At 39.9% G+C, this 15,144-nt stretch overlaps 1 protein-coding gene across 2 annotated transcripts in view; it reads left to right on the plus strand.

Annotated features, from left to right (window-relative positions):
* Nucleotides 1-15,144, plus strand: part of rgs9.S (regulator of G-protein signaling 9 S homeolog) — a 72,735-nt gene that overhangs the window by 30,604 nt on the left and 26,987 nt on the right. For both annotated transcript variants that reach the window (XM_041578511.1, XM_018237800.2), the window contains exons 5-9: nt 252-303; nt 1,478-1,536; nt 1,665-1,741; nt 8,625-8,706; nt 13,967-14,035. In XM_041578511.1, the coding sequence (XP_041434445.1) occupies nt 252-303; nt 1,478-1,536; nt 1,665-1,741; nt 8,625-8,706; nt 13,967-14,035 (339 nt within the window). The remainder of the gene's footprint in view (nt 1-251; nt 304-1,477; nt 1,537-1,664; nt 1,742-8,624; nt 8,707-13,966; nt 14,036-15,144) is intronic.

Below are 15,144 nucleotides of genomic sequence, written 5' to 3' on the forward strand. Positions count from 1 at the left end.
CGTATAACTTGAAAATGTATAATAAATGTATTTATAATAAATGTGAACGGGAGCTCTATGCAGAGGATAATAGGGGGTTTGGTGAGCATGAAGAATGTGTATTGTAAGGCAAGATGGATGTGTGTCCAAACTGACGCCGTCATTTGTTATTAGACTACAACTCCCAGCATGCACCAACAGCCAAAGATCATATAAAAGCAGAGATTGTACCAGCCAAGCCCCTGCATTAAACCTATTCTTTTCTCTCCCAGACCCCGTACTTTTGGACTACAAATAAATGGCCGGCCACTGAGCTGGATTACGGTAAGAGCTTCTGCTTGAACCTTACTAAAGGTGAGGGGAATGGCTGCAAAGGAGTATGGGATATTTACTGGGCGGTTGGGGTAAGATACTTCCGAATATTCGGAAAACCAAATTTGAAACATATATTTATATGTAAATTAATAGGGATGTTGTGACTTTGGGAGGAAAACTCTTACTTTTATTATGATGGCATTCTGAAAAAAATTACACTTGGTCATTTTCTGAATGAAGGCTTTATTATTATTTTTACTGTCATATTGAATCATTATTTCACCTTCCAGGAACCATCTGACTGCCATTCAGTAAAAAAAAAAAAAAAACACATGGCTGCTAGGGAAATGGTGACCCTAGCAACCATGCATCAATTTGTATTCCAAATAAAAGCAGCAGAACAAAATATTAAAGCGAGACATGAATGCATCAGTTAATAGTGCTGTTCCAACAGACTTCTGTTTTAAAAAAAATGTGGCATGGGGCTAGACATATTGTCAGTTTTCCAGGTGCCCCCAGTCATGTGACTTGTGCTCTGATAAACTTCAATCACTCTTTACTGCTGCACTGCAAGTTCGAGTGAAACGTGGCACAGGGCTAGACATATTGTCAGTTTCCCAGGTGCCCCCAGTCATGTGACTTGTGCTCTGATAAACGTGAGTCACTCTTTACTGCTGTACTGCAAGTTTGAGTGATATCACCCTCCTCCTTCCTCCCCCCTCCCCATCAGCCAATCAGCAGAACAATGGGACAGTAACCAGATATCAGCTCCCTAACACAAGATAACAGCTCCCTGGTAGATCTAAGTATAGTAAAATCCAGGTCCCACTGAGACACATTCAGTTACATTGAGTAGGAGAAACAACAGCCTGCCAGAAAGCAGTTCCATCCTAAAGTGCTGGCTCTTTCTGAAATCACATGACCAGGCAAAATGACCTGAGATGCACCTACACACCAATATTACAACTAACAAATACACTTGTTGGTTCAGGAATGACATTTTATATTGTAGAGTGAATTATTTGCAGTGTAAACAGTGTCATTTAGAAATAAAAACAACACCATAAAAATCATGACAGAATCCCTTTAAGATATATTTTAAAAAATACCCAAACATGAGAATCTGAAAAACAACTTCAAATGATTGAATTTCACAGTTTTTTATATTTTGTCTTACTCTTAGCAATTTATCTTGCAAAGAAAAACATCAGGAAACAAGGGGATCTAGTTGAATATGAAAAGGTAAGTCACGCAGTCTCTCCATTTAGGGGGCGTTAAATACAAAGTACTTAGGCAGAATTTTAGATCGGTTTTCTAAAGTTCAGAATGAAATGAAAAGACTTGATTCTGATTTCTTGATGTTGTTTCAGGATAATTACAATCAGCTGCACAAACGGATTAACCACACGTGGGACTTTGTGGTGATGCAGGCAAGGGAACAGATAAGGTTTGTTCTATGTCCGAGCCCCAAAAACCTACCAACCCTTTTACAGAATGAAAGGAGGAAAAAATATAAAATACTTTTCTGGTTATTTTGTATAAGCAATATGTTCGGTCTTGACATTATTTAGCTTTTAAAGTTAATCCTGGTCCCACTAGGCTGTGGGGAGGTTCTTCTACCCATATAGCCACTGGTTTGCCCAATTAATGACATCAGAGCCCTCACTAATCCGTTCAGGAGAAGATCCTAGCTAACCTTTTGCTTCCAGGAGGCAAATTGATTCTAAATCTCGAATTCAGCAGACTAAAGAAGGGCAAGTCCCATAAGGTCCTCACAATCAGCTGAAAAGAAGGTCATACCCTACCTTCTTCTAAATCTAGATTTTTTCAAAGGGGACAAAAGAGATGGTAGCCCCATCATATTGTCACGGTCGGCACCCTAAACCAGAACTAGTGCCAAGCTCCTTTGTCTCGGCTCGGCTTCACCAGTAGTGTGACCGCCTTTGGCTTCGGGAGGAGCCCTCAGCGTACTCAGATGCCACCTGGACTTTACGAGAGGAGCAAAGCGAAGAGTTCTGGCAAGCATAGGGGCACGACAGTTGCTAGAGTCAGTTGAGGCCGAAGGTCGCGGTACAATAGGAAAGGCAGATTCGTGGTCAGACTGGCTGGGTCGAGGCAGGCAGATAGCTAGGATCGTCAGGTAGGCAAAGGGTCAAAACCGGGTAGTCAGAAGGGTTGAGGCAGATTCGGAGACAAATAACAGGCAGAGGTCAAACCAGAACGTCAAACAGGAGGGTGAAGCAGAATCAAGGTCGGTTTCAGGCAAAAGGTCGGGCTCCAGAGATCAGAGTAGTCAAACAGCCAGGCAAAGGTCAAACACAGGAATCAAAACAGACAAGAAGCTTTTCAGCACAAGGTACAAGGCACCAGGAAGCAAATCCTATCACGGGCACTGAATACAAACTGGAATCCCTTTAAATACTATTTTGAATCTCGCGCCACTGTGCGCTGATGTCATCACGTCAGCGCGCATGCACACAAAATCCAGGAAGAGGTGCGCGCGCACCCTAGAGCAGCGCACAGAGGAACCGAAGGACGCGGCAGGCGTCCCTGCCGTCCCCCCACTATACCACCAGGGTAAGATTCCCTTACACATATCCTCACCAACAAGATAAATAGAAGAACCTTATTGACCTGCTCCCATTCTAAGGGAGTGGACATTTCTCTAAATTTAGAATTTTAAATGGAGAGAAATGAGAGGCTAGTCCCATAAGGACCTCACTAATCAGAAAAAAAGAAGGTCCTAGCTGACCTTCTGCCTTCTAAAGGGAGATTGCTTCTTAATCTAAAATTCTAGAATAATTTAGATGAAAAGAAAGTCCCATCTGACCTTCAGCCTTGCTATGGGTCACAGCTATACTTCTAAATACAGAGTTTTGGAAGAAGGTCTTACCAGTCAAATAAAGAGAAGATTCTATTTTATACTGCTTCATTTAGAAGGCCTGGTTTCTAACTTCAGAATTGTAGATGGAGATGAAAGAGAGGCTTGCTCCACGATTAAAGGGGTTGTTCACCTTTGAGTTAACTTTTAGTACGATGTAGAGGGTAATATTCTGATACAATTTGTAATTGGTTTTCATTTTTTATTAGTTGCGGTTTTTGAGTTATTTAGCTTTTTATTCGGCAGCTCTCCAGTTTGCAATTTCAGCAGTCTAGTTGCTAGGGTCCAAATTAGCTTGGTCATTTGACAGTAGAGCATGGTGTGCCGATCTGATTGCCATCTTGGAGTCAGAAAGGAATATTTTCTCCCTCTGAGGCAAATTGGAGAGGCTTCAAATGGGTTTTTTTTTGCCTTCCTCTGGATCAACTGGCAGTTAGGCAGGTTATATATAGACTTACGGTTGAACTTGATGGACGTGTGTCTTTTTTCAACTTAACTATGTTACTATGTTACCCTAGATATTTACATTATAAATAACTGTTTTTTTGTATCTCTGAACCTCTTGCTCAAGTTTTCTGCCCATTCTCTCCACTCTCTGTTCCTTACACATTCCTTTTTCTCTCTTCTTCCCTGGTCTCCTGCTTCCTTCTACCCATAATTCATTATTTGGGCTTTGTCTATTGACACAATCCATAGCACAAGCTGAACACTAAGCAGAAGCTTCTGATACAATAATAGCCCCGTTTGGCAATAGCTGAGGACAATGCGGGTAACGTCCCTTCTATATGAGCCGGCTTTCCATTGGTGGGTGATTCTTGGTCGCCTTAATTTCAACCCTGGTCTTTAGGGAACTCAAATCCATTTGATCAAACTGAAAAATAGCACCAACGAGTAAATATAAACTCCATTCCATCGGCACTCACCATTCAAAAACAAAAAGGCCCGGGTGCTCACCATCAATAATACAGTCCCCTATCAGAAAGCACTCACGGCAAGTAAAATTGTGCAACAATGTGGAAATATTTATTCCTCCTTATTCACATCAACGTGTTTCAATCCACAGGGGATCATCATCAGAACAGTGTCAGGAAGTGAGACACACCTTCTTATACTCAACAGCCAATCAGTGCAAAATACTAATTATTACATCACTCACTTAAATAGCTAATATTAACATATCCACTACCAGGGTCAGACTGGGAACCACCTGGAAAAAACCCTATGGCCCAGACCAGATCCCCCAATCGGCTGGCCCCCAGCATGCACATTGGGGCCATGGAACTTTGGAACCCAGTGGGCCCCCAATGCTCCAGTCCAACCCTGTCCACTACAATTAAAGTGCTAATATGCAATAATTTAAAACCATTATGCTGTGATAAATAAGTGTAAGCTAAAACGTATAATACTTCATCTTTGAATCCAAATATTAGCAAACCAAATCAAAAATCAGTATCAATTAATATCTCATTAACATCTTAAGCCCAAGCAGAGACCATCGGTAATTATTTAAAATGCTTCTCCTTAATGCCTTAATATGACTCTGGATATCAATTGGTCCATCCCCGTCCATTTATTAGAGGGACCAGTCTGAATAACGGCTATACCATACCTATATCAAATCCTTTACAGGACTAAGAATATATATATATATATGTATATATATATATAGATATATATATATAGATATATATATATATGTGTGTGTGTGTTTCATTCCAGAAGACAATGGAATCCCTTATTACTAATAACAACCAAAATAGCAATTCATCGTTAGATATATGTTTTTTGGTTGACACAGTTTTTTAACTCTGATTTGCATATGCAAACTAGGCTTCAGATTTAGTCCAGAATTTGGGCAACTCATGTCCGGAGGCTTCAATATTTGTCCAAATCTAAATATTTGGTGCATTCCAAATAAAATTGGCAATGCAGTAAAGTGTGAGCCCTATAAATCTCACCAAGTGCAAAGTGTGCACAGTCTCCTTCAGCCACAAGTTTTATTTTTCCTGGTGTTTTCCTTTTAAAGGCATCATAAATAAATAAAGCGGTTCCTCTCTCTCATGCTAAATACAGGAAATGAGCATGAATTATTCACGTAGAGCCGTCATCAAAAATGCAAGGTTAATCTAAATCCCATGAATTTTCCAGAAAGCGTGCAAGAACCTATTGTGCATCAGTCTCGGTGCCGTCGGTAAATTGCATCTACGTATTGCAGCTGGTTTTTTTGCTTAGCGCATTTGTTAACGGAAAATAGAAAATATTACATAGGCTTGTCTTCCATTTCAAAAAATACAATTGTTTGGCAGAAAAATCTGAAGAAAAATTAAAATTTCCAAATGTTTGGTAAGTCTGATTTATTTTATTTTTTTACAAAAAATTCAGAATCAGAATCACAGAATCATTTTTTTTTCCAGAAAACAATTTTCATTTCAAGATTTTGTGAAAATGTACTTATGTATGTATTTTCACAAAATCCTGAAATGAAAATTGTTTACTGAAAATAAAAATGATTCTGTGGCACAATAGAGATACAGGTAAGGTATCTGGAAACCTGTTATCCAGAAAGCTCAGAATTACGGAAAGGCAATCTCCCATAGATTTTCTCCGTTATAATAAAACAGTAGCTTGTACTTGATCCCACCTAAGATATAATTAATCCTTATTGGAGGCAAAACCAGCCTATTGGGTTTATTTCATGTTTACATTTTTTTATTTTATTTATTTATTAAAGTCCTAATGCCAAAAACTCTAAAAATTCAAAAATCCAAATTTTTAGTGAAAAAAAACTTGAACTTTTCAAGATTTATTATACCCTGAGGATGGAAAAAGTCAGAATCCGAAAATCCAGCATCTCAGGCCAAGGTTGTATATAAGTCAATGGGAGAGGTCCTTATCCTATTTGGAAGTTTCTGTGGTCTGCATTAGAATTTGCTAGAAAATCCGACTATTTCAGGAAAAAATTCGGGTTTTTCAGGAAAAAAACTCCCTCCATGATTCACATGATTCGGATTTTCTCTTGTTTTTCCGGGTTTGTCCCCGATCCAATCAAATCGTGCTTTGTAAATAATAAATTAGGTCCAATCATGGATTCTAATTTGGTCAGACTTTTTTGATTAAAATACTCTAGGGATGCACCAAATCCACTATTTTGGATTCAGCCAAACCCCTGAATCCTTCGCGAAAGATTTGGCTGAACACTGAACCGAATCCTAATTTGAATATGCAAATTTGGGGTGATAAGGGGAAAATATTTTTTTCTTCCTTGTTTTGTGACAAAAAGTCACGCAATTTCCCTCCCTGTCCCAAATTTGGATTCGTATTCAGTTCGGCCTGGCAGAAGGATTCGCCCGAATCCTGCTGAAAAAAGCTCAATCCTGGCCGAATCATGAACTGAATACTAGATTCAGTGCATCCCTAAAATACTCTAAATAAATAAATTCATATTTTGATAAATAAGGCCCTAAAGATATCAAGATCCAAACTATGGAACAATCCCTTATCTGGAAAGCCCTAGGTCCTGAGCATTCTAGATAACAGGTCCCATACCTGTATATGGATATTAGATAAAACACTAGGTATGCATTGGATCTGTCTGAATAAACCCAACACAAAACATTTGGGGAAAAATACTGCAAAAAAATTGCATGATTGTGGTGTCCAGAGCTCTAACGTCACATGACTTTTTGGGTTTTGCCATATTAATGTAAGAAAAGGATTTTTATTACTATTTTTATATTTCTTTAAGAGCTAAAAAAAACTCTCTACCTAAAATGTGAGCTTCTTATTTTTTTACAAAAATATTGTTGTCCTTAATTGGACACCAAGAGGCCGATTCAGCAAGGGTCGAATATCGAGGGTTAATTAACCCTCGATATTCGACTGGGAATTAAAATCCTTCGACTTCGATATTCGAAGGATTTTAGCGCAGATAGTTCGATCGAACGATTCAAAGGATTTTAATCCAACAATCGAAGGAATATGGACAATGATTTAAATCTTGCGCAAAAATGTAGTAGACTTCGGATGCGCAAAATACAAAGGGATTCCACCCCAAAAATCGAAATTAGAACAAACAGTTTGATATGCGCTTCCGTTTAAGAAATAAAAATAAAAATAAATACACCAACTTTCAGTATCCCCCAATTGTCCCAAAGTTTCCCTATAGTCCACCAAGGTCCACCAAGCTCCGGACCTTGGTGGACTATAGGGAAACTTTGGGACAATTGGGGGATACTGAAAGTTGGTGTATTTATTTTTATTTCTTAAACGGAAGCGCATATCAAACTGTTTGTTCTAAAATCGAAGGAATATCCTTCGATCAAAAAACTTAGGAAAGCCTATGGGGACCTTCCCCATAGGCTAACATTGAGTTTGGTAGGTTTTAGATGGCGAACTAGGGGGTCAAAGTTTTTTCTTAAAGAGACAGTACTTTGATTATCGAATGGTCGAATAGTCGAACGATTTTTAGTTCGAATCCTTCGATTCGAAGTCGAAGTAGCCCATTCGATGGTCGAAGTAGCCCAAAAAACACTTCGAAATTCGAAGTTTTTTTTACTTCAAATCCTTCACTCGAAGTTAGTGAATCGGCCCCTAAGCTAGCATTTTTATTGGCTGAGAGAAGTCACTAGCTTTGAGGTTCAGGACTGGATGCAGAGCTGTCCAGAGGGGAAAAAAAAGAAAATCGGGATTGTGTATTCTTACTGGGATATGCCTGAACTTAAACTTCGACTAATACTATATCGATCCCTAAGTGTTCCACTGGAATCCAAATCCTAAAGGGCTTATTGATGTAAGATTGAATTTGAGTATTTTTGAGTATTTTTAAAAAAAAAAAAAAAATCAAATTTGGAAAAATTTGAATTGCTCAACTTGTTCATGATTAATTGTCCAGGTGAAACATGGATTGCCCTTTATGGCTGCCAATTATAAAATATATTCACGTAGAGAAACCAAAATAACTTTTTTACTGACGTTGTCCACAGGGGCATTTCAGGGGTCTTGGTCTTTCAGAAGCCGCCCCCTCACACCTGGCGCTTATATTTGCAGGCGTTGGAGCCGGAGCAAATGGGGGGGCCTCATCGCTAGTGCAGAGGGTTCAATGGCGCCCCTGGTTGTCCACTTCGTAGGCAGTTAAACGGGGAGTCAACTAATCTGAAATTGGAGTGGACTGAATGTGCCAGTTGGGGTGCCAAGGCTTTAATGATAATTATTACAATTTATTTATTCCTTCTGCACATTTTTGCCGCTGCTGTACAATAAAAAAGGCCGACACTGATCCCTACATCCAAATTAAAGTAGAATAAAATGCTTATTATACCAAAAATACCTTCCAATCTTTTTATTGCTTTCTGAGCCTGAAAAGTTTCTCTTTTTTTTAACTCTTCTATAAATATAAACTGTTCCTGGCTGAGCTGTCTGAAGTATGACGTCTCTGGCTCATGTCTTGCAGGGCGGCCAAGCAACGAAGGAAAGGAGATCGTATTGTTATTGAATGTCAGGAGCAGGCTTACTGGCTTGTCAGCAAACCATCGGTGAGTTGCATTTGCTCCAGCCTACATGGGGCTGCCAACTTGCTTCTGGGCCCTGTAGTATCTTGCAATCAGACTGCTCAGAAGTGTAGCCAGTCAACCTCCCCACTTGTCATATTAAGCATGTTTTACAAATACTGGCATTTACCAGGGTGAGAAGCACTGCTCTAGATGACATGCACAGCAGTATGGCTGATAAATGATCACCTTACCCCGAAATTATGTGTTTTATATACTTAACTAATTATACCAGCTCATGGGTTCAGCATCTCTATAAAAGTAATGATCTGGCACTTCAACTTTGTTTCTAGAAGCTCCCCATCTTGGATCTAGTTAGGCCATCTTTTGAGTGTCAGCGACACTGCACATGCTCAGTGGGCTCTGGGCTGCTGCTGAGAAACTAAGCCTAGGGGTTGTGGGAACTCATCAACCCTGATCAGCAGAAAATAAAGTTACATCTGTCATATCTACAAAACTGATTATGTGTCAGTTCTGATGCAGAATTTGCTGCTGCCGTGTCATGTGAATCCAGGGTCGGACAGGACCAAGGGGGGTACAGAGGGGGTACAGTGGGGGATTAGCAGTGGGAGGAGTGGGTTGGAGTCCTAGGTGGGTGTGCGGGCCTGTTATGTGGCAGCCCCGGTGGGCCCAGACTCAGTTATAAATATATATATATACATTTCTAGTCTAAAGCCTTGTTGAGCTTTAGTTATGTATTTAAGGCGTGGATCTCCTTTAAATGAACTGTTAGTATGATGTAGACAATGATATTCTGAGACAATGTGCAGTTGGTCTTCATTTTTTATTATTTGTACTTTTTGAGTTATTTAGCTTTTTATTCAGCAGCTCTCCAGCTTGCAATATTAGCAATCTGGTTGGTAGGGTCCAAATTCCCCTAGCAACCATGCATTGATTTAAATAGGAGACTGGGATATGAATAGGAGAGGCCTGAATAGAAAGAAAAGAAAAAGTAGCAATAACAATCAATTTGTAGCCTTATAGTTAGGGTTGCCACCTTTTCTGGAAAAAAATACTGGCCTTCCTATATATTTATCTTTATTCCCTATTAATAACATTGGGATCACTGACCTTCCTATATATTTATCTTTATTCCCTATTAATAACATTGGGATCACTGGCCTTCCTATATATTTATCTTTATTCCCTATTAATAACATTGGGATCACTGACCTTCCTATATATTTATCTTTATTCCCTATTAATAACATTGGGATCACTGGCCTTCCTATATATTTATCTTTATTCCCTATTAATAACTAGGGATATAGCGAACGTCGGAAAAAAAGTTCGCGAACATATTCGCGAACTTGCGTCAAAAATGCGAACGGTTCGCGAACGTCGCGAACCCCATAGACTTCAATGGGAAGGCGAATTTTAAAAGCTAGAAAAGACATTTCTGGCCAGAAAAATGATTTTAAAGTTGTTTAAAGGGTGCAACGACCTGGACAGTGCCATGCCAGAGGGGGATCAAGGGCAAAAATGTTTCTAAAAAATCCATTGTTGACACAGCGCTGCGTTTTGTGCTGTAAAGGGCAGAAATCACACTACGTCACTCAGGTGATGTTTCTGGACACGGAATGTGAAAAAGCTCAGACAGCTAGGTGGCACTTGGTTAAAGACTGGGCAAACAATGCCTGCAAGGGCAACGTATACAGTAGTGGATACGGAATATATTATTGCTGCTTGAAAAACGTCACTCAGGTGGTGTTTCTGGAGACTGTATTATTATTGATATTTAGACAGAATGTAAACAAGCTCACACAGCTAGCTGGCAGTTGTTTGAAGAACACACTGGGCAAATAATGCCTGCAAGTACACTACTATTGGTGCACTACTATGAAGAACAGCAAACAGCACTGGACACGTTAAAGAACAGTAAGATAAGTAAAATAAAAAAATATGTATATGTATATTAAAAAAAAAAAATTACTCTGGTTGGTGCTGAACTACTAGGAGCAGCACACCAGTCCCACTCCCCAACACAGCTAGACTAATAGCACTGGGCTCTTATAGTAGCAAAGTAAAAAAACAAAAAAGAAAATAAAAGCAGTCCTTACAAGGACTATTGGGTTACAGGCAGCAGTCAGCAGATGAGAGATCAGCAGCAGTGCCCACAGCAGCTACATACAGAGCACTGCAGTAGAAGGTAGATTACTAGCCAGCAAAGCTACCTAACCTAAAATGTCCCTCAAATCCCTGCAGAGTTCTGTCCCTACAATACAGAGCAGTATCAAGTAGATTACTAGCCAGCAAAGTTACTATCAACTGTCCCTCAAATCAGTAACAGCTCTCTCCCTACACTAGATCTTCCAAGCACACACAGGCAGAATGAAAAAACGCTGCAGGGCTTCAGTTTATATATGGAAGGGGAGTGGTCCAGGGGGTGTGGGGGTGGTCCAGGAGGGAGAGCTTCCTGATTGGCTGCCATGTATCTGCTGGTCTGGGGTGAGAGGTAAAAAAAAAGCGCCAGGTAAGGCGAACCCAAAATGGCGAACGTCGCGCGACGTTCGCGAACATTCGGCGAGCGCGAACAGCCGATGTTCGCGCGAGCGAACAGCCCGCGACATCCCTATTAATAACATTGGGATCACTGACCTTCCTATATATTTATTTTTATTCCCTATTAATAACATTGGGATCACTGACCTTCCTATATATTTATCTTTATTCCCTATTAATAACATTGGGATCACTGACCTTCCTATATATTTATCTTTATTCCCTATTAATAACATTGGGTTCATATCACTGACCTTCCTATATATTTATTTTTATTCCCTATTAATAACATTGGGATCACTGACCTTCCTATATATTTATCTTTATTCCCATAATTTTTACCGTCCAGGTGGCAACCGTACTTAGAGAGCATTTGTTTTTTAGATGGGGTCAGTGACCCCCATTTGACAACTGGAAAGACTCAAAAACTATAAAAAAATTAAAGGGCAATTGAAAAGTTGCTTAGAATTAGCCATTCTATAACATACTAAGGTGGTTATTTATCAAAGCCCGAATTTAATATTTTCTGCTACAAACTCTTCAGGGTATTGCACGTAACCCAGCGCACATCAAAAAATCATTGGGACTTCTATTGACTTGTATGCAACCTCGACAGGTCTGAGATGCCGGATTTTCACATTTGGACGTTTTCATCCTCGCAGTTTAATAAATTCCAAAAGTTTTAATTTGTTGTTAATCTAGGGATTGTCCAGACTGGGATCTGTTTTCTGTACAGTATTTCAGCAAGAAACATAAGTCTGTTCTGACTTCACAAACCCAAGGGCAGCGGCCGACCCAGTCCATTCCTATGTATTTCTGTTCAATTTGTTATTTTAACCTCTCTTTTACCAGACTTTCCGTGGCAGAGCCAATAACATAACGCACACATCTGTCCTCCTCGGGGGGGGGATCTTTTAAGAATAATTTCTCCCACGCTCTAATCTTTTTTTTTTTATTTTTTGTAATGGGGCTGTCAGGTTCGCTTTTTTCCCCCTGATCTGAAGTGACGTTAAACGGAAGATCTATAAAGGCGATTTTGTGTGTGTGTGACCTCTCCCTCTGCCCTTCTATGTTCCCAAACACCAGCCTTCAAACAGCCACTAGAAGCATATTCTCAGCAACAGCTTAGAGCCACCGGAAGAATATTTATTAAAGCCTTTTTTTGTTTTTTTGTCAGTCTCATATTATTAGGTGCAGAAGTCGCTTTCTGCAGTGCAACCCAAAAAAATGCTGCTAGTAGTTTTGTTTATTATTATTTTTTCTTCCTAAATTTAGTACGTGCCTTGGAGGGCATCCAAACCGGAATTTATTGGGCCTTGGAGACATCAGGAAAATGATAAAGTCTTTGCTCAGCAGCAGATACAGGGTTTAATTATAAGGCTCAGCTGATAATAGTTCCACTTTATAGTTGAGTCCTCCTAGAGTAGACGGCAGTAATGAGAATGGAAGGTGGTAAGTGGCCAAGAGGGGGGCATTTACCACTAGGGCAGAAATAAGAAAAAATTGTTGTGGTTTCCAAATCCCAGTGCTAATGTGCTGTATGGAACAAGTTAAAGGCAAGTTGGGCGGGATGAATTTAGTTTATTTATTTTTTTTTACTAATAATTCCACCAGCTTCTACATGACAACTCTAGTGTTCTTTAAAGGGGGTTTTTCACCTTTAAATTCAGGGAGTGATATTTTGAGACCATAAGCAAATTGTTTTATTTTTTTAATTATTTGTGTTTTTTTTTTAAGTATCTGGAAAATTCTGAGAAATGTTGAGATTTTGATAAATAATCCCCTAACAGTAGTACTAACACTAGAAAGACCTCTGTCTATTAAGTGTGTCATAGAGCTAATACTTCCCCATGCCGAATGTGCTTTCTGCTCTGCAGTGTGATGGGGTGGTCTCTTTGTGGCTCAGGCTGTGACAGATAGGATGACACAACTGTCAGTCACAGCTGAACATATAGGTTATAGCCTGAGCAGCAGAGGAAGCCCCACCCCCTGACATCCTACAAAGCAGAAAGCTCACTCTGCATGGAGGAGTCTCCAACTGATGCCATTAAAAACATATTTTTGTGGCAGGAGTCCATGGCTGGCAATTAGTATCGGTATCACAGCATTGGATCTCTCAGCTTCTCAGCATATGATTACATATCTCCCAACTGTCCCGTTTTTCGCGGGGCAGTCCCGATTTTGACAGCTCAATGTGCAGTCCCGGATTGTTACTGAAACCTCCCGACTTTCTCTTTGATCTCCTGCACTGAACAGCCAGAAAAAACATACAATGTTTCTAACTTAATTGGCTTTTAGAAGAGAGCCCAGAATACGTGTCAGGCACACTTAGATACTTTTATAACCATTTAAGATAAGAAAAGAAACAACTGTAACAATTTAAGATAAGCAAAGAAAGATAAGCAGGTCTCTTGGGGAAACTGTGACTTGCAGCTTAAAGGACAATTCACTTTCATTAGCACAACTGTAATAACACATAAAAACCACAGAAATGTGTTCAAACTTTCATAACCTGCCAAATTTAATAAAATGGACATGGTTATTAGGGGGTGTGGCCATACTTTTTGTCCCTCTTTCTATTTTCAAAATATTGGTTGGTATGTGATTATGAAGATAATATTCCGTTTCCACGGAGCCTGTACTTTACTAAATTACTCTATTTAGAAACCTAATTGGGTTTTGATTCATCTCTCAAACTTACATTATTTTGTGAGGTCTCTTAATGTGGGATGTTGCTTTGCAGCCCGGTTTATTGAATGTGATGGACGAAGGGCCGGAGAGAGAAGACGTTTGTGCAGGCACAATGCTCATTGTAAGTACCACACTTTGCTGTTTGTCACAATTCTGAAACAATGATTGAGAGGCAGTTTGTGTATCTTGTGTCACACTGGTGAACTGGACACTGGGGGGAAAGTAGAAGAGCAGAGGCTGTGGCTACTGTAAGAAATCATCTGCCTTTATACACCTTTCTGACTTTCCTACAATCCCACCTACTCCTTATCTGACCAACAACATCTCTTCTCTTCCCTTACCCATCCCATCCACTCAGCTGGAAGCTATGTCCCTTTTGTAGCAGTCCAGGCCATTACTGCACTCTAGCCTGTTCCTGATGACGGTGGCCCTGATTGTTTCAGTATTCTCTGCTTCTCTCTCCACTCTCTTCTTCTTCCTTTCTCTCATTTTCTATATTTTCTATATAACAGGTTTCTATGGACAGTGTATGGGTATATATTTTCCTTCTTTCCTCTACTTCTATCCTTTCTCTCCTGCTGTCCGTCCTTTCATCCTCTCCTTGTGTCAGTCCTTCCCTACTTCCTCTACTGACGTCCTTCCTTGCTTCCTTTCCTTTCATCTGTCATTCCTTCCTATCCTTCCATTTCTTCCATCCTTTCTTCCTCCCCTTCCATCCATCATTCCTTCCTCTCCTTTTATCCATCTTTTTTCTTCTCCTTTTGTATGTCCTTCCTTCCTCTCCTTCCATCTTTCCTTCCTCTCCTTCCACCCATCTTTCCTTCCTATCCTTTCATCCATCTTTCCTTCCTCTCCTTTCATCCATCTTTCCTTCCTCTCATTTCATCCATCTTTCCCTCCTCTACTTTCATTCATGTTTCCTTCTTCTCCTTCCATCTGTCTTTTCTTCTTCTCCTTCCATCTGTCTTTCCTTCTTCTCCTTCCATCTGTCTTTCCTTCCTCTCCTTCCATCTGTCTTTCCTTCTTCTTCTTCCATCTGTCTTTCCTTCTTTTTTTCCATCTGTTTTTCCTTCCTCTCCTTCCATCCATCTTTCCTTCTGCTCATTCCATCTGTCTTTCCTTCCTCTTTTTCCATCTGTCTTTGCTTCCTCTCCTTCCATTCATATTTCCTTCTTCTCCTTCTATTGATCTTTCCTTCTTCTTCCATCTGTCTTTCCTTCTTTTCCTTCC

The sequence above is a fragment of the Xenopus laevis genome, chromosome 9_10S (genome assembly GCF_017654675.1).
Source record: "Xenopus laevis strain J_2021 chromosome 9_10S, Xenopus_laevis_v10.1, whole genome shotgun sequence".
Taxonomy (NCBI): domain Eukaryota; kingdom Metazoa; phylum Chordata; class Amphibia; order Anura; family Pipidae; genus Xenopus; species Xenopus laevis.